The sequence below is a fragment of the Battus philenor genome, unplaced genomic scaffold (assembly GCF_028537555.1).
Source record: "Battus philenor isolate CCGP_79_NKW_IND1 unplaced genomic scaffold, ilBatPhil1.0.hap1 SCAF_13, whole genome shotgun sequence".
NCBI lineage: Eukaryota > Metazoa > Arthropoda > Insecta > Lepidoptera > Papilionidae > Battus > Battus philenor.
In genome coordinates this window covers 15,439,053-15,461,316 of record NW_027181675.1, presented here as the reverse complement: position 1 = coordinate 15,461,316, position 22,264 = coordinate 15,439,053, and the positions used below count along the sequence as shown (strand labels likewise).

The following is a 22,264-nucleotide window of genomic DNA, read 5'->3' as shown; positions in this document are numbered from 1 at the left end:
TTATTTTTGTCATACGGCACAGCTTGCACTATCCCACGCCACTTGTACCGTTCCCCGCCAAGGGTTCAACAATTATTTGCTGTGTTTCGATTTATAGAAACGTTTCTCTTGTTTATATTTTTTGGCTAAAATTTTAAATAAGATTTATGGGACGTTAATGTGCAATGTTACAACAGGCTGGTGCTCGGCCCCCGCGGTCAGGAACCGTGGTCTGTTCACCCGCGCTGATCAAAAAGAATCCACATGACAGGCCTGCGAGCCGCACCGAGTCAATTCGCTGCGTGCCGCTGCCCTTGCCATCGGAGGCGGAGTGGCGGCGGGAAGAGTGCCAGCATGGCGATGCGTCGTGGCGAGAGTCAACGTCAAGACCCTGAGCTGCGGACAGCTGTGTGTGCGTGACGAGGGGCCACCGAGGTGTGCGGTCCGCTACACGGGCCGGTACACCTTGCATTCATAGAACAGGGATATATTAATTTCTCTCGTGATGGCGCTGCGCGGGTGTGAGCGGCGGACGTCGCGGGCGGGGCGCGTGTACGCGCGGATCCGCGGCCCGCCCGCTGCGATGGTCTAGGAATACCGGGGATGTGTCCGACACGGCGTGCGGTGCGGCAGCAGCTTGTTGCCGGCGCTGTGTTATTATTTGCGATGGCCGCGAGTTGGAGCGCCGCCAGCCGGCTGACAGCGACGCTAATGTGCGTTTATTTAAAAACCGGAGAAAGGAATCTATTTCGGCAAGCAATTTATAATTTTATTTTAATCCTGGTGTCAGCCGCGCCCACGCGCGCCCTACCCGGCGCGAGATACGCGCGCGCGCTGCGCGTTGCGAGGGGGCGTCGCTTGTCCTGCGCAGCCGAGCGTGTGACTTCAACAACCTGCACGAAGCCTGCGGTCTGTGGGCGGCACATGACGTACAATTTCAGGATTTGCGGGCTCCGACCGCGACCGCCGGCTGCTCGCTACGACAGCGCAGCAGCCACAGCGGCGCCCGCTTGCCGCCCGCCCGCTTGCCGCCCGCCCGTGTGCCGCCCGCCCGTGTGCCGCCCGCCCGTGTGCCGCCCGCCCGTGTGCGGCCAGAACGTGTCAGGCTGCCTGCGTCTAAACGTGCGGTGCGCTGTACCAATACCTCTACTGTCTGCAAGTTAGGATCCTTGTTATAATTTTATTCATTAAATAAAGTAATATCCAGTGCTAAATATTACTGCAAATGATTCACTATTGTTGTATTTTCCGAGACGCGGTCTCGATGGAGACACAATGGACTCATTGTGCGTCCGGTCGCTGCGACAATGGCCGGGGCCCCGCGCGCCGCCCCGATGCTTAACATTTTTCTATTTATAATACTTTAAACGTTAAAACAATCGATGAAAAGGAAAGAATAGGCGAGTTTTTCTGAAAACAGCTGCCTGCGTGGCGCCAAGTGAAAAACTCGGGCAAGCGAATGTCCGCCGGGCGGGCGCGGTTTGTTTCTGCCGTCGGGATTTGATGATCATTGCACCAAGTGGTCGCAGAGGAGCACACCTGATCGCGGAGATCACTGCGCCTATCGGCAGCCGCCGACCCGCTGCGGAATCTCCTCAGCTGTGACTTTCCTCGCGACCCAGCGCAATTCCGATTGCGACAACAGTATGATTTTTATTATTTTAAATGTCGAGGTAATCATTATATATTTACTAAAACATAGCATGCGATACCCTAAGCTCACGAATCTCATATATCTCCATGTTTAGCTTTAATGGATGTCGTGCGTAACAAATAAAAACCGTTGACATTAATTTATTTTATTTGCAATTTACAAAATTATGTACAGATATTTACACTCAACGGAGCCGAGCTCACAGCAAGCGGGTGTGGACGCGCGCGTCGTCGTCGCTGTCCGCGCACTCGAACCGAATGCGCCGCGCGCCGCCGGCCCCGCGCGGGTCCTCCTCCTCCGCGTCGGGCACGTCGGGCGCGCCGGCGGCCGCCAGTCACACCTTATCGTCGCCAGCACCCGCGGCCGCAGAGCGCACAAACTGCAAGACGGGCGGCGGTGAGCGGAGCGACGAGGAGGGGAGGGGAGAGCGTGGGCGGGGCCGCGCTACTTACGGAGACGGTGGTGTTGGTGGCGGAGTTGGCGCGCGGCCGGAAGGTGAGAACGCGCCAGCGGCGCCGCAGCTGTGCCAGCACTTCGCCATTGCAAAAGCAGTAGAGCACGGCCACGCACAGCCCCTGCAGCGAGACGGTGAGCGCCGACACGTACTCGTAGACGAGCCACCAGCTCGCCTCGCGGTCTGGCCGGAAGGGCGTGAGCAGGTACTGCAGGCCGAGCAGCGGCGCCAGCAGGCAGGTGGCGCGCAGCGCATGCAGCGCGGTGGCCGAGGGCCGCGCGGCACCGCCCGCAGCGCCGCCCGCGCGCAGTTTGGTGCACAGCACGCGCACGATATTGCACAGAAAGCCGAGGTTGAGCAGCACGGCCGCGCACACGAGCACGGCTAGCTCGGCGCGCGGCGGACCCTCGTCCATCCAGCAGAGCTCATCGCCGGCAGCGGCTCGGCGCGCGACATACACCAGCACGGGCGGCGTGGGCAGCAGCCAGCCAGCCAACACCAGCGCGCGAACCAGGCGCCGCTCCGATACGAACGCGCTCACCAGCACCGTGTGCAAGTACAGCCCCTCGCACAGCATCCAGGTGTAGTTGGTGAGCAGCACGTACTGCAGCGCGGCGTTCAGCACGCGGCACCAGACCGGCGAGCGCGCCAGCGTGTCAGGCGCGCGCACCACCAGCCCGTACCACGCCAGCCACGCCGCGTTGTTGGCCGCGAACGACGCGAACAGGTTCATGTGCACCGTGATCCGCGCGCAGCGCAGGCTCCTGCAACCGCAGCGCCCGCGTCAGCTCGGCCGTCCGACGTTCTCACGTAATCAACGCATGCTCGCTCACTTGAAGTAGAAGAGTATCGCCAGCGAGAGCAGCAGCGCCACCAGCGACACGCCGTAGCCCAGCTCGTACACCGCGATGATGTCGCTCACGTCCTGCACGCACACGCACGCACCATGAAGGTAGGAAGAGGGGACGCGGCGCACGCGCCATCAACAAAATATTTAACGGAGACGACATGCGGACTCCTCACGGACTACTCACGTCCTCCGGCTTCACGCAGGTGGTGTAGTTGGACCATGGCAGCCCGGTCAGCGGGTGCGTGTACCAGGTGCCGTTCGCGGTGCACTCCTTGTGCGCCAGCACTGCGGGCGGGACAAACTAATTTACTAATGAACGGTCTCCACTGCAGTGCAGACCGACAACAAACGACGTCGTCTGTGGATTCTAACAAATACGACACGTGGAACATTTAATGGATATTTTATCAGAACATCGAAACAGTAAGAGTTGCAGCCCGTACTCGAAAACTAACAATAGACTGAACTGCAAGCCTGGCGCACTATGTGTGTCGAAGGCGTCCCCGTACCTAATATGAGAAGTAAATTCCCGGGTTCCAATAGGCTCGGCATCGAAAACCTCGGGCACCTGAGCGAGTACGTTGAAACAATTTTCGTGTTGGGCATTCCTATCGACACGAAATCTTTAGGCGTATTGTTGTTGCAGCAGTTATAAAAAGTAAAACGGGGACGTCTCTGGTTCGTACCCGGTACAGTCATTGCAAGGTTTGGTAGACAAGCAGACAGCGCGCGGAGCGAGGGCCCTGTGCTGGGTGCGAGCCGCTGCAGCGCCTCCAGCATGGTCACGCATGTTCAGGCATGCTCACGCTCTCGGATTCGTTGCTACGGCGCATATTAGGGCATATTAACAGCCTCAACATCGTCTTGCGCGAGCTGCAGCACTGGCAGCGCAACGGATATGTATTTCTAATTAAATGACTTATTATTAAAACGTACGCTCCGGGCTGAAGCCGTGCACGAACTCGGGGCAGTGTTCGTAGGCGGTGGCGTTGGCCGGCGTGTGGGGCCAGCACAGCCAGGTGTCGAAGGTGCCCTCGCAGTATACTCCTGCAACAATACCAATACGTCGTACACGAGCTGCGCGCCAGCTGCGGGCGTTACGCGAGCGGGGCGCTCACCCGGCGGCGGCGTGCTGCGGTTGTTACGCAGCGCGCAGGCGGCGCCGTCGCTGGCGATGCGCTGTGGGTCGTCCATGCCGCGCTGCTCTCACCGGCGCCGCATGCGCGCACGGCTGGCGGCCCCGAGAGCGCGGCTCGTGCGACGGCCCGCTGGCCTGCAACGTATACCAAAAGTGCTCAATGTGTCAGCGCCCGCCGCTGTCGAATCCAGCGCGCCTTGCTCAGTAAGCTGCGGGTGGACTCACCGCGCAAAGAACGCTAAACACGCGTGCTGCGGATTTCTAGTCGCGCCCGAAGTAGAAGTTGAGCCGTATTTCAGATCTCCATCGAATTGGAGGCTAGAAGGAATTCTATTTCTTTAGTCCGTGGAAAATAGTGTAACCTTGTTGATTCCGAAACTATTAACCCATTTAACCTACGATTTTGGTTCGATTTGTAGACAAGCGCGCGCAGCGTTCAGGTCATTGGCTTGACTTGTGCAGCGCGCTGGTCGAGCCGATCGCAAACACACTCTCTTCGCATCGTGATCAGTGGCAAGTTGTTGTTGCTCAAATTTGCACGTCGAAATTTACGTTCATAAATTCTAGAAAAGTAGCCCTAGAGGATGTGTTCAGGAAAAAGATTTCGTGATGAAAGCAGTGAGGATTGTGTTCATAATTCTTCTAATGAAAGTGACAGTAAAACAGACAAATAAAAAAACGAAGAGGAGCAACATGGGAGCGTAAAAAGTGTAAAGTTCCATTACATGCGCCGGAATGCTTTGAACTATACTATACCGTTGTAGACTACTAATTTTGGATTTTTGTATTTCGTAAAAATAAACATTTTGTAATTGTATTTCATCGGACTGTAATTGCATATCAAAATTTCCACGTAATGTTCATTTCTGGCTCGATTAGCGTACGCGGGCTATTACAGTAATATTTATTGTAGTTCAAGAGGTAAATGACTGTAACAGACGGCGTTACTTTGACAGCGGTCATGTTTTGTCTTGGTATTGATTCTGTTGCAGTAAACCAAACATGCAGATAACTTTAGCGTTCGGTTCAATCTTGTCCGATTTGATATAATGACGACATATGCAGAAGTCGCACGTGCGGCGCAACAACGCGCTTCTCTCGCCCGGAGTAAACCCTCGCATATAAAGAGAAGAAGAAGTAAGTTATGGGAGTCCCCACCCCACCCCTTGTACGCGACTCCGACAACTCCTTAGCTTTCGATGACATCGATAAGGTTGAATGTTTGGCAGACAGCATGGAGAACCAATGCACACTTTCATCCACCCCTGTGAACCCTCAACATAGACGTGAGGTCAACATCACCGTCAAAAAACGGCTGATAAAACCTCACACTGGCCCAGATATCACCCCTGTAACCCCCGATGAGGTCACTGATCTAATCAAGGGTCTCAAAAACAAATCAGCTCCAGGCCCCGATGGCATCTCAAATAAAATGTTAAAGATCCTTCCCCCCGACCTAATCATTCTATTAATGGCCATATTTAACTCCCTAATATCGAGCTGCACCTTCCCAGACACCTGGAAAGAAGCAGTCGTAATAGGGATCAAGAAGCCCAAAAAACCTCCCAACCTCCCGTCTTCCTACCGACCCATTAGCTTACTGAGTACTCTAGGTAAGCTATTTGAGCGCTTACTTCTTAAGCGCCTCCAGAAAGTTGCCCATGACCTCCGGCTCATACTCGACGAACAGTTCGGGTTCCGTCCCCACCATTCTTGTGTGCACCAAGCACACAGACTTACGGAACATATCTTAGATGGTTTCGCAAGGCCCCGCTTCCTAGTCACAAGTGCGGTGTTCTTTGATATCGCCAAGGCATTCGACAAGGTCTGGCACAACGGCTTATTATATAAGCTGTGGAAAATAGGTGTGCCAGATAGGCTCGTCAAGATCATCGAAGCCTTTCTGTCGAATCGAACCTTTAGATACAAATTAGACGGTACTTTTTCCTCCCTCCGCCCTCTCAAAGCTGGCGTCCCTCAGGGCTCCTGCTTATCCCCCTTACTCTTCTCACTATACACTAGTGACATCCCCACCCACCCCAACGTTCAACTAGCCCTGTTCGCGGACGACACTGCTCTCTTCGCCACAGGCATATTCCCCACCACACAAACACGCCACCTCCAAAGTGCAACCAATCAACTGGGTGATTGGTTTCGCAAGTGGCGTATTGACGTGAACCCTGACAGAAGTCAGGCGATCGTCTTCAAACTGTCCCGTCGTACCAAACCCAGACGAGGTCATAACCCGGGAGTAATCTCCCTCTACGATCGTCCCATCCCCTGGTCTAAATCGGTTAAGTACCTAGGTGTCACTTTTGACACTAGGATGAGTTTCCAAATTCATGCGAAACAAGTGGCTAATAAAGCCCGCATGATATTGTTCAGATTATACCCCCTCCTCAACCCTTCAAGCAAGTTGTCCCTTAGACACAAGCTCCTCCTCTACAAAACTTGCATAAGGCCAGTCTTCGCCTATGCAAGCGTAGTATTCGCCCATGCCCCATCTCATATCTTACGTCCCCTACAGTTGCTGCAGAATCGCTTCACCAGACTTGTCACTGGTGCTAGATGGTTCCAACGCAACATAGATATCCACAGTGACCTCAAATTAGAAACCGTGCAAGAGTTCTTCCAAGCATGCTCCAAAGCATACTTTGAGAAGGCCTCTGCCCACCCCAACCCGCTCATTGCGAGCTCAACTCGCTACAACCCCGGCTCCTCTTTCAGAAACCTCGTGAGACGTCCTAAAGATGTCCTCACAGATCCCATCATAGGGTTCACACAACCCACTCACCTGACACCACACTCCTCAGACATTCGCAGCTCCACAACCACGAACTCCCCCACAGCATCATCTACTCCACCGTCAACCTCTCACCGCACGAAAACACGCGTGCGAGGTACTAAAATCAGACGCAACACTTCTCACCGTCCGAAAAAGAAACGGCGCCGGCCTTCCGGCGTCGCCGCCGCGAACAGCGTGGGCGATCCGAGATAGGATCAGTATCCTACCTTAGATTGCCGAGTGGTCCACGCTGCCGTTATTACACAACTCTTCATGCATCACACTTCAGCAACATCGATCATACACGCGCACCAACCGTGCGTTCTACCGGCCTGCACGACCGCGACCGACTATGTCTTCGAGGGGCCGACCAGGTTGTTCCTAGGTTGTTCCTGTGTTCCTGAGCATCATCTTCGTCGCTCTCCATATGTCTCACCACCGTCCCTGATACGAGTCACGACACCCAAACTTGTAAAGTTTTAAAGTTCACGGACCCCTCCGTTCCGTGAACTCATACCGACGAAGCTGTAAAAGCCGCAAGGTTAACAGCAAACACTTCAACAGAAACAGTACAGTACAGTACAGTACAGTACAGTTATGGGAAGAAATACTAAAATATATAAACTTTCCAAATCAAACAATTAATTACATTTGTGTTATATATCTTTTAATACGTTGTCAAAGTTATTTAACGACATTTTCGTGTGTTCAAAGAGTGTGCTCGAAGTCGGGCAGTGGCTTCAAACTTTCGTAAAACTGAATGGCCGCATCTTTCAATTTAAAAATGACGTGGCCTCCAGACGCGATCTGATCCGTCAACTGCCCAGGACAAACTCCAATGTGATCATTTTGTGGTCACTTGTGGAATATCCTTAACACAGCAAAAAGCAATTCATTCCCAAGATTATGGTCAAATCGCATAACAATCGTCGTGTAGATGGCGAGCGGCCCGCGGGTGCGAGGCCAGGGCGGGGCGGGGAGAGGCGGGGAGAGGCGGGGGGGGGGTCTTGCTGTAACTTTTGCTCTTTTTAAGTAACTTTACGGCCGCGAAGTTGCTTTACATAATCTGAAATTATGTGAATTTTATAGTTTACAACAACTTTTCACCACAATTGTCACTGCCTCTGCTGTTCGTTTTCGGTTTATCAATCGCGAGACACACTGCTGCTACGTGTAGACTACATGATAATGAAATGCAGTGCTCGGTAACGACACGCCCGGGTGGCGGGGCGCCGGGGCCGTCGCCCTCCACCTAACCAGTAACCGCGACATGCTTACCTATAGGAAGTTCAGAGGAAGCGATCGACAGATACGGCTCGCGCCGGCGCTCCGGGCGGATTTGATGTAACCGTCGCCTCGGCCCCACCTGTTGCAACAGCCGCGCCGGCCGACCTTAAAAAGTAAATAAATTACTCTCGTGTTTACTAAAACAACATTACGTGCATAAAAATATACAGGACGCGCGGGCCGCGTGGGCGTGCCGACCGTCTCTTCAAAAGCCGCGATCTCATTACAAGAAATTTTATTTCTTTTAATTCATAACAACCAGCAGAACATTGTCTTTTTCCTAATAATTTGGAAGATGATGTCGCGGATGGCTAAGGTTTCTTTGCGGTCCTACCTCTCGTCTCCGCGAGGCGGCCGGGGCGGCCGGGGCGGCGGCCGGGGCGGCGCTCATTAGTTTTAACGTGAGCCCGACCGTAATTAGGATAAAAGGGAAATGTAATCCCGAGCCGGGCGCGGTGAATCAAAATCCATTATTTGTAAATGTTTAGACCCGACGATCCGCTGTCTGCGCCCATTCTTCGGAAATATAAAATGCTTTTAACTGGGCGGGCGGCGGGCATCAGTAAGGAGATGATGTAAAGCGTAAACAACGGCCGAGTGCCCGCCGGCCCGCGGCTTCGTATACGGAGTGTATATTGCGCCATTTCCTTTTCGCGGCCCGCGCTGCTTGCTCAGGGCCCCGCACGTTTACGATGGAATTTCATAGTTTGCAGAATACATTGCGTTAAGAAACTGACATTTTTGGAAATCTCTGCCGCTTGCGAGTCAGCCGCTGAACGATGTTTCGTGAGCGCGATGTTTCGCCAACAACTGAACAAGCCAATCCCTCCTGCCCGCCGATGCGATGCTAGTGCCAGCACACAGCACAACCGCAACAGGAACGAATAAGTGTAACAGTTACACTTGTATGTGAAGGAACGGCATTTACGGGGGTTGCGCGGAGTGACGGCGCCCGTCGCTGCGAGTGCGTCAAACTCGCTGGGCAGCGTCGGCAAACCCTTACATCGCTTAGGCAGACGCTCCACGAAGCGACCGCGCGCAGGGGCGACGGGAACCAGAGCTCAGCGCGGCCTGCCACTCATTGCACGTCTAGCATTCCGCAAGTAGAGAGCGAACCAAACCACGACGACATGCGTTGCTTTATGTCTACCGTTAAATAATTGGTTAACTGGCCGGTATACATGGCTAAAGAAATTGCTACCGCGCAGTCTCTGTCTGTCTACAGTTGGAGAAAACCTGGTCGGTGCGTGGCATATTCCGTGTGCTCTCGTGTACCCCCGTCTTGTCCCGCTGTAGCCTACATTTATTTTGACTAGGATTATTGTCTCAGCGCAACCCGGAAAGTTTCACACGTGTTTCGGTCACAAGAATTTGGATAAGTGAACACAGAGTCGAAGCACGTGCGAGGAACTGGGTTACCGATGATTGCTCTAAGGTTACATGCTGGTGCTCACTGCGTTTGTACCGCTGTGTGACCTGAGGCTGCAGGCCAGGAAAGCTCCGTGGGCGTGCATGCAAAACATCACGCCGCGGCGCGCTCGTGCGAATTACAAGCTCTTAGCGGTAAGCCGCCCGGTGCCGTAGTGCCCCCCACCTGCCGAAACACCTGTCTCCCAACACTTGCCCCGCGGTAAGCGGTACAAGCGTGTACTTTTAAAAAACTTAATATCAACATTCATTGTGCCCCCGCGCGTCGGGGCGGCGGGCTCGCACGGGGAAAAGAGTTCGCATTCCTGGCACGGCTCCACGTCACGCCGCAGTCGAGCAATATCACAGAAATAGTAAAAGCGTCAGCCGCCTCTGGAACGCTCAAACACGACATCGGCGCCGGGGCACGGGCGGCGGGGCGCGGGCGGCGGGACGCGGGGCCCGAGGCGCTGATGACACGCGTCAAATCCTAGACTCGTTCCACTGCAGCGGGCGGATCTTATAATGGGGGAGAATCTCTTCAACTAGCGTATTCTCGGGCCGAGTATTACTTACTCTATTTGTTCGGATACACCTCCTTCGAGAGGAGAGTCGCGGTGGCGCCGCCCGGTCGTCGGTAACGATCGCTTTGAAGTCCAAAAGTAAATTTTCGTTTCATTTCGCCTCAAAGAATTCAATTTATTAATTTCTTTTCGAATTCCATTAACGCGCTTCAAGAGAAATTTTCGCACAAATTGTATTGAATGTAATCTAATTCACTTCTTACACTTCCATATTCCAAATTAATTTTAAAAATATTATTTGCGCAATGTCGTAGCGCGGGCTCCGGGCTGGCCCCGACGCGAGCTCCCCGGCGGCGCGGTATAGGATTCACACTGGCTGCTGGAGTACATTAAAGTTAATACTTGTAGACATTTGAAGATAAATAAATTAAGAAGCGACACCGGGCGCCTTCGCTGCCAACAGGATCGGCGGTGCGCAATGCTCACGGAGTGGTACCCGAGCGCCGCTCATTTGATTTTGGGTCGACGTCTCATGACTTGGATCGACGGATGTACCGTGACGTGTGTACCGCGGTTACGGCAAGCGGACGCGGCGGCCAGAGGCACAGAGCGAGCTTTTGGCCACACTGATGTTACAGAATTGTCTGCAGGCTGCAGCGAGGCTGGTAACTACTTGAACATTCGGTTCATCTGCGCGGTGTCCTGTGCGCACATTTTATTAAATCGTTTTGACTTAATTACAGTCAAATCATTTGCACAAGGCAGGGCGGGCCGGGCGGCCTGCCCGTAAAAAGTCTTTTTTAATAATTTCTTATTACTTTTATGATTAATGATGAGAGATAATTGTGGGCCGCGTCGAAATTGCGAAATTTGCGTTGACACCGAAGGTATTGATCCTTTCTAGTCGCGACCGCTTTTTTATGTTAGTACGAGTAGCCGCAGCGACGGCGCTCCCCAGCGGCGCGCGACCTGCGCTGCACCGCTCTCGTGCGTGACGCGCGGCTCTCCCGCCGGCCGGTGCGTGTTTTGTCGTTTGATGTCTGCCTGTGCCGCGGTTCTAATAATGTCTCGAGCAGTTGTCTACATATGAACTAGTGTCTTGTTTACGAGTTCCGGAAACTCGCAGTCGACTCAGCCGCTGCACTCATCGAAGACAGCTGCGCGCTATTCACAAATCCCAGCGTAAACAAACTGTTGTGTTCAACCGGCGCCGCCTTTCCGGCGATTAGTCTCACGAGCGCTCAGGGCCCGCGGATCCCGTACCGTCCCGTTCCGATCTACAGTATATCATTTACCTCCATAATTTACATTATTTTTTACTTAAGATAGTTTCTAGGGGTAACTTGTGTAAGGCATGGTAGACAAGACCAAAAGCACTCGCTTTGATGGGAAGTAAAACATAGTACAATATTATAGTAACATCTTTACTCCCTTGTAGAAGAATTGAAGCCCAAGCTTTGATTACACTAAGGAATCGTTGTCGATGTGCGTCCATAGATACTGAGGCCAGTAGGCCAGTCAGCTCGCGCTGCAGGCGAGCGAGGAGCTCCCGGCTCCGGGGCCGCGCTCTCGTACAGGTCACATCGCACAGCACAAGTCAAGTCTCGGACAATCTGCTGGCGCGGCTCGTACCAGGCGATGCGGTACACAAATTGAATAATTCGGTCCGCGCTGTGGCCTGTGAGACACACTTTTTACAGTTCTACTCAAATTTGAACATCGCAATTACTGAAATAGTTCCTTATTTTTTTAACATTTTTTATTAGATTCACCAAATTACACGTAAATGCAAATGAACATGAACGTCAAAAATAAACCCAACTCTTTTTTAAAACGATTTTTAAATATCACGTTTCGCCAATATTTGTAGTTTTCCGGAAGGAATTTCCGTTCTAGTTTGTGTATTTAATTTAGACATCGCTTGCAGGCTAATGTCTATAGCAACTAGAATAAAATTGAAGAAATACCATCTCCCCGTTCTGGTGCAGCCGCCTGTGCACGGCGCTCGTTACTAAGTAGAGATGGATTGTTGCGAAATTGATTTCACTTTGTGTTTTTACTTGTCTACTTATTAAATGAATTTTCACTGCACACTAATTATAACTTGTTGTAATTAAAACTACATGTTTTAATTTTGTAAATATTTATGTTGTATGAATTTTATCGTAACTCCTTTTGCACGGTTTTTTTGTGATAAATGTTTTTGGTATGTACGTATCTGCCGTGCAAAAGAAGCCATTGGATGCGGATCACATTTTGAGGATCCCTGGAAGGAGGCGAATACGGTAACCGCTCGATACTTGGACGACACCGTGCAGATGCAATCAAACTATTAAATAATAAACAGCAACTGCTCCGGCCCAAACACTGCGCCGTGACAAACGTTGTCACGCGGCGCGTCGCGGCGGCTTCGGATACAAAATAGCAAATTATTTTCACGGCGTTTGCAGCACAGAATTTTTATTGTATTCTTGGGCAACACACGCGGAGTTGACTCTGTATTCATTTACAAAAAAGAGCCGCGCGCGCTATTTATAACTCGAAAACTAGAGATCCCCTGAAAAATGTTTTTTTTTTTTTTATAAAAGGTTATTCTTATGTTTGCTTTTGAATATTTATTTTCTATCACATTATACAAGCTTCCAAATTTAAATTTTTATAACAACAATAGTGACAGATACACGACAAATCCACAAAATAAAAATAATCTCGTAACGCCTGAATTTCGTTAACAAAATGTTAACAAATTTTTCTCGGATCTGAGTGTATGCATATGTAATAATGTTCCACGAGATAAGACTTAGACTTTTCTTCTAAGATAACTCGTTATAAATCTTGTTATAGCTTTCAGATTTTGGTAGATCGAAATGAGTTGGTTTTTTTGACTCATTGACGCGATTGATATTATAATGTACATCTGAAACATTGTTACATTCCATTTAGAAAGAGCAACTGTTGGGTTTCTGGCCGGCTCTTCTCAGATCAGTGTTCCGAACCGTTCAGTGGTAGCTTACTGCTTATATTGTTAATAATAATTAACAATATAAAATTGAGCGTGTAGGGTACTTTGTCGTAAAGATATTTTGATTTTGAATTAGAACATCCGCCGGTGCCCGCGCGTGACAAACGCGCTGCACGGAGACGTGTCCGCGGCGGCGGGGCAGCGCTCAACTCTGTTTAGAAGGCGGTTGTTTGAGTGTCGTATTAAGCTAAGGCCTTATAAGTACATAGGACAGATTATTTTCCCCTTGATTAATTTGAGCAAAACACTTTCTGCAAGTTATTTTAGTTTGAAGTGGTCAAATGTAAACATGTACATAGAACATTTGTTCAGCAACTAGATTCGCCTGGAAGTTTTCCTTCCAGTAGCGACGCTATATAATTCACGTACAGCACGCGGCCGTTGGGAACCGACCCCGCGACCCCGCGTATTGCGGCCGTTAGTCACGGTCCCGAGGTAATAAGCCGCCATAATTTTTATATCGCCCGCGCTGTAAATATTTGTATCGTATTAGTCAAGCTCGAAGAAAGAACATTTTCCGAAACGCCGGGGCCCGCGCAACAGGTGCCGCTGCGACGTCAAACATCGCGGAAACAATAATATCGCCGAAGTTGACGCGAACAAATATTTAATTTTTTCTGCGAACGCCACGCACGGCGCCGCCGGAACACGCCGCACATGTGGGATACTCACGGTACGAGCAGCTTCCGGCTCCGGGGCAACGCACGGCAACACACGGCACTCACGGCACACACGGCGCTCGGCGCGGCGACGCGGCGACAAAACAACGCGGCGGCGCGGTCGGGTCTGCACGCGGCGCTGCGACGGGCGGTCGGGGCGAGGCGCGCGCTGCGACTGCCGCGCCGCCGCGACGGACGCTGCCTCCAGCCTGCATCGGGTTATAATTAGACAATCTTTTATTTTCGCGTTTGTCGCGCGCTCCGCTTGTGTAGTACGAATCGTGCGCGCAGCGATCGCTCTCGTTCAATGGAAGCGGTGCCGGCGGCGGCGGCGCGCGCGTCTGTGGCAGCTCGTGGTCGCGAGTTGAACGCGAGATTGTCCGCGGGCGCGCGCGTGCTTCCGTTCTCGAAGCGGCCGCCGACGCGGATGTGGCCTCGACTCAGGAATGTTCTCCTCAAGATCCAACAAATTAATCAATGTTCACTGGTGTATGCATTTAGCCGTGCGAATTGATGTCGGCCGATTCGTTCGCGGCGCGCGGCGTAAACTTGTCATGGAGAGTAATGAGCTCGGCACTCGCGCCCGCGTCGGCGCACGCCTCACAGAACCCGACCTCGACTAATGACTAAGAACGATAACAACTGGGGCAGCGGGGAATGCGCCGCGTGACTGTGGTGCCTGTTGTGCCTGGCGTAAACAAACTTCACGTCTATTCCAAGCGAATGCAGCGACACGAACGTCCTGCAGCAGCTTGAGGTTGCTGCGGCAAGCGCAGTACGCGCTGCAGGGAGTAATCAATCACTTTCACAGATGCCAAGTTTTGACAGATCTCTGAATAATTATTACCAACACAATGATTACGTCTAAACGCGCACTTTGCGTTGAGAGGCTACAGGTGAATAAACGTGAAAAAATATTAGTTACACGTGTCATGAACACTAATTCTGAGTTTACAGCGCGCAAGGAGTTCACTCGCAGTGCGCTCGCAAACGAGACCTTAAAATCCGACGCCAGCGCTTTTTCTTCTCAGAGCCGGCCTGTACGTACGAAAAGTGCTTAAGAAAAAAACGTATAAAACGTTTCCAATGTAATGTTTTAGACGCCTGCACAGTATATACTGGACTCTATATGCTGGAAAATTACCAATGTAGAATTTTTACAACCGGTGTTGCAGAATAACTACTTGTTGCTGGCCGCCTGGCGGGGGCGGAGGAGTGTTGGCGCGCAGTGTGAAAACGTCGGCCCGTCGTGAGCTGCGGCTCTTTCTACCGGATCGGCTTCGGGAATTCTGGGTCCGCGGGTATCTGTGATGTCTATGATCTAAAAGTAGTTTAGTTCTAAATTCACGAACTTTTTCTACTTTTTTCACGTTACGCTTTTTTTCTGCGTTAATCGCTGACGATAGGCTTAAGAGAAATATCAAAGATGGTTAGTTTGTGGAAGACTCCGGCCGTCAAGATGCCGCGCGTCGCCGACGCTCGGAGCCTCAACATGTGACGTCTGTGAAGCAGAGCGACTTCCGCGGGCGCTGCCGGGCGCCGCGACGCAAACACGAGCCTCTCTCCCCTCCCGCCCCCCGAGTTAACCCGACATCTCGGAGAACTAACCAGCGCGGGACGGGGACGCGTGCGGGACGCATGCGGGTCGCGCGGGGCGGATCGCTCTCACTTCTTGAATATGAAATTAGTTTCCTTTGGAGCGATTTCCGAGCATTGCGAGTGCTAGCCGGCTGTGAAATATTTAGCAGCCATTACAGTCGACAATGGCAGCACCTACCGGCACAAATAAATTTAAATACAAATACATCAAAGCGCGCCGCCGACGGATCGCACTGCACGCGCATTGCCTGTCACCTGCACGGTGGTCGCTCGGTCCGCGTATGAGCAACGTCAACAAAAGGTGAAGCAGAGTCCGGGGGTGCACTCGCGTAACGGGACACCGCGGCTGCGGGCGCCCGCCATCTGGTACTGCGGCGTGTAAATGGACCGACAAGCCAGTCCTCCACACGACCCAAGCGGGTAAGAGACCAGCGCACCCGCAGCCCGCACGAAAAACAACACCACAGCGCAGCACAGCGCGACGCAGCGCAGCGTAGCACAGCGCGACGCAGCGCAGCGCAGCACAGCGCGACGCTCGGAGCGGCCCCACGCGGCGCCTCACGCCGCTTTTCGATGCAATTAGAACAGAGGCGCGCGGTCTGCGGCTCCGGAGACTGTTTCATTAACTCGAGTGGAGCGATCATTATTCAATATATCGGGTATCCGAACACACTTCGCACGAATCTAAATCGTAAGTTCTCCGAGCAAGAGCTCCAATTCTCTCGGCTCTCCATTTAATTTATTACTAACCGTTAGAATATTGGTACAAGGTAATTTATGTGCCACGGGCGCGCGGGAGCGGGCGCGGCGAGAGTGCGATTGCACAGCGGCGCGTTTATTCCGACAGAGCTGACGGCTCGACGGCTTCGGTGGCAGACAAGAGTTGCTGCGCGAAGGACACCTCGCAGATGGACATGCTCTTGCTCGTTTACACGCAAGTCGACGCCGGCGCTCTCAACATCAGCAACTCTCCAATCAGTCGAGTGCCTGCACCGCGCTGTCTGCAGCGACACACTGGCAGTGATGTAGCGGCGCGGCAGACCGCTCCGCTTCTAATTTATAGAATGAACGTTAACGTAAGATCATCGTCATCATCATCAAGTTGGTTTATTTGTAACGACGGTCGTCGTCAGTTACTGCTACTGCATGCCGGTCAAGTTGCGACTCCCTGTCACTGAACAAATAAAAATGAGTAACAACTTTAAAGCTGTTTTGATTTTGGAACTCGGGGCGCGAATTGTATCGTATGCGAACCTTGAAGCTGTGGACCGCAGATATCAAAGCAACGCGCGCAGCCCAGTTTGTCGTGCGAGGGACAGCTGCACTGACCGTTTCTCGAACGTTGAGATCATGACAAGCACATGTTTTCGCAATAAAACGGGGCGATGCGGGGCTACATTTATGCTTAGAGTTAACCTAACTGACTACTAGAGAGAGTAGAGAAATTGTACAATCGCTCAATGTATTCAGGACCATATCAACTGTTTAAAATTTGGACTCGAGACGGTTCACGTAACGTCTGGTGTGAGTTGAAACCGTCGCGTGTGCTCGGGGAATGTTCGCACGAGAGAAGAAGAACCGACGCGACGGCGCGCCGATATTGCACGGAGCGTGCACGTGTGCGCGATTGAGTCGCCGCTCATAAAACTCCGGCGGCCGGCGCGCTCCGACAAGATAAGACGCGACCCCACACGCGCCGCCTCATGGAACCACTTCACTTTGCAGACGAGCAGCACGCCTATTGCATTCAGTTACTAGCTCCGTCATTGTGTCCAGGTACATGATGCTGCGGAGCATCACTGGCCTGCATTAAATCAAAACAGCATACCGAAGAGAATCTCCGGGAAATTCGTCCGTAAAGCTGTGCAGCCGCATTATTCCATATAAGCACGCACTTATTCCGTACAGAAACACGTTGCGATGCATGTGGCCAGACTTACAGTTATGGTACAAAACATAAACGGAATACATCTTATAGTTTACGTCTTATTTATATACTTCCCTTAGAAAATGAGCAGTAAAATATTCGTTCAAACGTTAGAACAACAGTTCAAGCGCGGGATATGTCTGCGTTATCAATTAATTTCAATCGCGTGCCAATATTCAAGAGTAACGTTTAAGGTTGCGGCTGCCGACGAGAGGGCTCGCGCTGGCGCTCAAGTGCACCGGAGGAACATCAGCGAGCGGCTCAGATATTTTGAAGAAGTTTTTAAGCAAACAAAATGCACCGCCTGGGCGTTCGAGTGAACCGCGGCCCCTTCTTGCTTTTGGATACAAATTTATGCACTTTTTCATATAATCGAGCGTTTTCATACATTGTATACTGGTTAGCGTGAAGCAAATTGTAGACATAAATGTAAGACCGTCTTCGTTCGTAAGGATGCATTTATATTCCACACAAATTTTCTTATCTTAGCCATCGAAGTTTTACATAAAAGAAAACACACGGCATATAATAAACACGCATGTCTTTATTTATAAAAATACATTAGTGTCAACATTTTATAACAATAATTAATTTATAAAATGCCGTGGTGCTTATAAATGCGAAAATAATGAAATAACGTCGTTCCTATACGACGTCACACTGCTTATCTCGGAAATGAAATTTATATGAGCAATCGTCCCAGATAACTTTTATTAAAAATTTATTGATTATTTATTGTGTTATTGTAGATTAGGCGGCGGCGGCAGCACCGCGCGCGCTGCGGGGCGAGTCGATACGAAATAACGATGACACAAGACCTAAGAAATGAACGAGGGCCCGGCCCAGGCACGCGGTCGCGTAAAGCGGCGTTCGTAATACGTCCGTACGATTTTGATGGAAACCTTAACGGCTCACGTTGCGAGCTTTCTACATGTTTACGCAGCTGTAAAATGTTCCATGAGCTGCGTCGCCATTTTTAAATATAAATTTTATATCAAACAGTAAAGAGTGTTTATGGGCCATAAAACCGAAAGCTATCTGTTTGTGTGCGGGGTGTGCGGGAAAGAGCGGGGGACGAGCGCGGGCGCCGGTGCTCGCCTGCACTCGAGCCGCTGCTGCACGCGCTCGCTCGGCCTGCAGCGACGACCTCGCGTTCTCGAATGTTAAGGTGGCGACATCACGGGGGAGTCTTCACTGACATCCTGTGGCCGTCCCAAGCACGACGCCTTTCCTGTTTTCACCCCACGGACGGAAACAATCCCGTATCAGGGCGCGAGCTGTTGCACTGGCTGCGGCACCCGGCGCGGCGTGACGACACTCACGGCGGCACAGAGATATTAGCAAATGTCACGTTACGCCGACCGTCACACACGAGCGGGCGCGAGCACGCGCCGTGTGCTCGCACCCTTATGCTTCAAACCTAACGAACTTATTAAACGTATCAAAGCTATCTGTGTCCACTCGCGGTCGGCCCAAGGGGCCCATTGTGCGGGAATCGATTCGTCACCCGCGCCACGCACGCTCCCGTGTGATCCTTCGGACGCCCCCTGCCGCCTGCCCCGCCCCCCCGACCGGACTGCCGCCTCCCCCCACGTGCGGTTACGGCGAAATTGACGGCGCAATTAATGCGGACACGAGCGCGACACCCGGCCCCCGCGGCCGTGTACATGCGGTGTAAACAACTTGTGACCGCTTCACAGACTGTACACTACGCACACGACGCACACGACGCACACGACGCGCCGGCCGAAGGACGAAACATTTATTTATATTACAATTAACAGCTTTACAGCGTTTGAGAGAAAATAAATGACTAAACAAGAACCCTAAACTTTGTAACAAATAACCAAGTCGAAGTCGAAACTGTAGCAGTAACCATGTGTAGCGACTGCGGGCCGACAAGCGCGCGCTCGGCGATCGGAAGTCATGGCCTCCAGGGTAACGATACGTATTAAAAATGTTTAATAAGATGTTGACATACAAATAAGCTCATCGTCATGGGTTCACCGGCAAGGGGGCGAGTAACGAACCCGGGAAGCTTACGGCCTCGATGTACGACGGCTGAGCGCACGACGCACGCACGCACGACGCACGCACGCACGCACGCGTCGCGCCGCCCGCCGCCCGCCTCAGTGTGCGTCCACACTGAAAGCGCGGTGACTGGAGCCTAGGCGGGCGCGGCGAGCGGTGGCGTGCGGTGGCCACAGTAAAGGCGCGAGCTCTTGTAGCGGTTTGACGTACATCAGGTGTTGTAAACTATTATGGACGAGGATTTGCTATTTTTACTAGACAGTCCGATTCTGAGATGGGAGGTGTTGAACACCAGAGATGGTGTGCACGAAATAAATAAAAAAAGAGCAATAACTGGTGAATTTGTTAACTTATATGAAGAATTGAGATTATACCCTACAAAATTCTTTCAATATACTCGAATGCCCGTGTCAACTTTTGACTACATACTAAGTAAAATATGGATATTTGCTTTTCCAAATCGGTGGTTTAGATTAAATTGCACATATAAAAGATTCAGTATCTATCGCCATTTTACGACAAACAAAACAAACAGACGCGCATACGCCGAGCGACAAGACTGAATTGGTTTGTTACCCCCGCCATCCGCGCTTTGGGTCGCTCGCTGACTAGGCCCGTAGTGGGGCCAAAACGCGCGGACAGAAGGGTTTGAAACTTAGGCGCGCTGTCTCGCTCAGTCCCGTCGCACTAGGCTTCCGCCTTAGTCACTACAATATGGACGCAAAGGCGCGTTTCATATGTTTGATACTTCGCGCCCGTCGTCGCAACCGCGCTAGGCTCGCACTATGGACGCACACTCAGACGCCGGGGCCTTGACTCTTCTACGGATCTTCTCATTCAATTGAGCAGTAGCACAGCCCTCTCTATTGCTCTCCGAGTGCCCTTGACTCTTTCAGTATGGCCAACCGCAGACGACAGCGGCTCAGATCAACAAGTTAGCACCAGTAACATACACTGATCCTTCGATGATTTTGAAAACGTTTAGAGCTTGCTCTTTCGATGAGTGGTTCCCAAAGTTGGACTTTGCGAGTTGGACCGTTTGTTCTAGGTATATATAACTATCTGCAACTTCGAGCGGCCATTACTCGAACAGGCACGACAAGGACATTAGCCGTCTACTTCGTCTTCTACAGATTCATTTTAAAGCCTATTGCCTGGATATCATCTTGTCGAGTATTATGTGAACACCTCTCTGCCGACAGTCGACTCAGCGCGTCGGACTGACCGCAGCGCGCCTCGGCCGAATCGAAGGCATACTCCTAACCCACAAACGCCATGCGCAGACAACCATTTTTAAAATACATTTTGAATAATAATTGGTGATTTGAGATTGTTATCAGTAAGTAGTTACTAATAACACATTTGAAGTAGACCATTGGAAGAGCACCAAGCACTCGTCTAAAAGGTTTTTAATGTAAGCTTTTGTTACCTTCCGTGTCATCTACATTTATGAAAAACTTTCAATTCTTTTCATCTCAATCGCAATTTCATTTATTTAAATAAAATAAAATTTTATTTAAATCGCAATTTAAAACAACGTTGTTAAATTAAATAATATTTAAAACTGTTCAATGTACGGGCGCAGAAATAAAACTACAAGTTGGTTGAAAAATATACTTATGGTTCTACTCTACAGGTACCATCACAATAGCTGCTCTTTTGTATTTAAATAAATACCTATTTTTTCCACCGTTATATATTGTACTGCAATAATTAAGCAATATGTTGCAAAAGTTACGAATCTTTTTTGTCAATGACACGCGCCACGCGTAGTTAGGGCACTGTCATCTAATATCAATTTGTCCTATGTACCGAAGATGTTCCGAACATAGGCCTTTTCAACATTAATCCCTCCCTCAATCAAGACTAACAAGCTTGGGCTCCTTACCCAGGAGGTGGCACAGGGTCGACACACACGGAGCACTAGCTGCGGTCGCACGATGCAAAAGAAAATATCACGGCGGTAAGCATAACAGTTACAATGTAATACAAACATTTGTGATGAAGTCGGATGTTTTCAACCAAAGTCACAAAGTCTCAAACAACATTAGAAACATACGCGCGAGTGAGATGGGCAGGTTTATCGCGCCGCTTGTGTTCATAATTAAGGATGAGATGAGTTGCGTTCGTGCCAGGCCTGCTGCACCCTGCACACTGCTACGACTCGCACCTGGACTGAGGTCGCGGAGCCGGTCGCGCGCCTGCTCGCCATTGGTTACCCGAAACTACTTTTGTCAAATCGAGGTTTGCAATCAAATCGCAACGCGTAAGCGCTGTTTAAACAACATAAAATATATTTAAAAATATTGCCGTACCGCGGCATCCAATCTACATCAACAAAAAATTACATTTTTCACTTCACTCGCTCAAATGCCTCCAGAACTTTTTACCTCTGAAAACCAAGATCTCCCTCGTACAGACTCTCCTTTTCCCCATTCTTGACTACGCTGACGCGTGCTACCTGGATGCCACTGAGAAGCTTCTAAACAAACTAGAGCGTCTCCAAAATGTATGTATTAGATTTATTTTCGGTTTACGTAAGTACGATCATATTTCCCAGTTCCGATCGCAACTCAAGTGACTTCCAATTCGTCACCGCAGGAACGCTCATGTTCTTTCTACTCTCTATAACATCCTATACAATCCCTCTGCTCCTTCTTATCTCCGTAACCTCTTCCACTTCTCCCGGGCCCAGGACAAACCTTGTCGTACGAACGTAAGGACGTCACTGGCCATCCCCACCCATCACTCTGATTTCTTTTCCTATTCCTTCACTGTCCATGCCGCAAGATTATGGAACGCTCTCCCCTACGAAGTACGTGATTGTCCATCATTACCTGTATTTAAAAAGCGAGTCAAAGAGCACTATTTATCGCTAGTTGTCTAGTATATATAATATTTTTAGTTATATATGTTATATATGTATTTATGCTTATATTATGTATATA

At 50.8% G+C, this 22,264-nt stretch overlaps 1 protein-coding gene across 4 annotated transcripts; it reads right to left on the bottom strand.

The window, feature by feature from the left end:
* Positions 1-1,794: 1,794 nt before the first annotated feature.
* Dh31-R (Diuretic hormone 31 Receptor) lies at positions 1,795-14,062 on the bottom strand. Of its 4 annotated transcripts, XM_068777065.1 has the most exons (8): positions 13,773-14,062; positions 8,139-8,252; positions 4,056-4,210; positions 3,874-3,984; positions 3,122-3,222; positions 2,921-3,012; positions 2,086-2,851; positions 1,795-2,012 (listed from the first exon to the last, which is right to left on the bottom strand). In XM_068777065.1, the coding sequence occupies exons 3-8, from the start codon at positions 4,129-4,131 to the stop codon at positions 1,968-1,970; spliced, it is 1,191 nt and encodes a 396-aa protein (XP_068633166.1). In that variant the 5' UTR covers positions 4,132-4,210; positions 8,139-8,252; positions 13,773-14,062; the 3' UTR covers positions 1,795-1,967. The 4 variants fall into 4 exon arrangements, with proteins under 4 accessions (XP_068633166.1, XP_068633163.1, XP_068633164.1 ...); XM_068777062.1 differs by having other exon boundaries at positions 1,795-2,851; XM_068777063.1 differs by lacking the exon at positions 13,773-14,062 and adding an exon at positions 10,131-10,142 and having other exon boundaries at positions 1,795-2,851.
* Positions 14,063-22,264: the final 8,202 nt, after the last annotated feature.

Excerpts from the sequence above, each read along its gene's own strand:
- Dh31-R (XM_068777062.1), bottom strand. The coding sequence starts at position 4,131 with ATGGACGACCCACAGCGCATCGCCAGCGACGGCGCCGCCTGCGCGCTG. Across the intron at positions 3,985-4,055 it reads CCGCAGCACGCCGCCGCCGG|GAGTATACTGCGAGGGCACC; the intron begins GTGAGCGCCCCG and ends GTATTGTTGCAG. Across the intron at positions 3,013-3,121 it reads CCTGCGTGAAGCCGGAGGAC|GACGTGAGCGACATCATCGC; the intron begins GTGAGTAGTCCG and ends GTGTGCGTGCAG.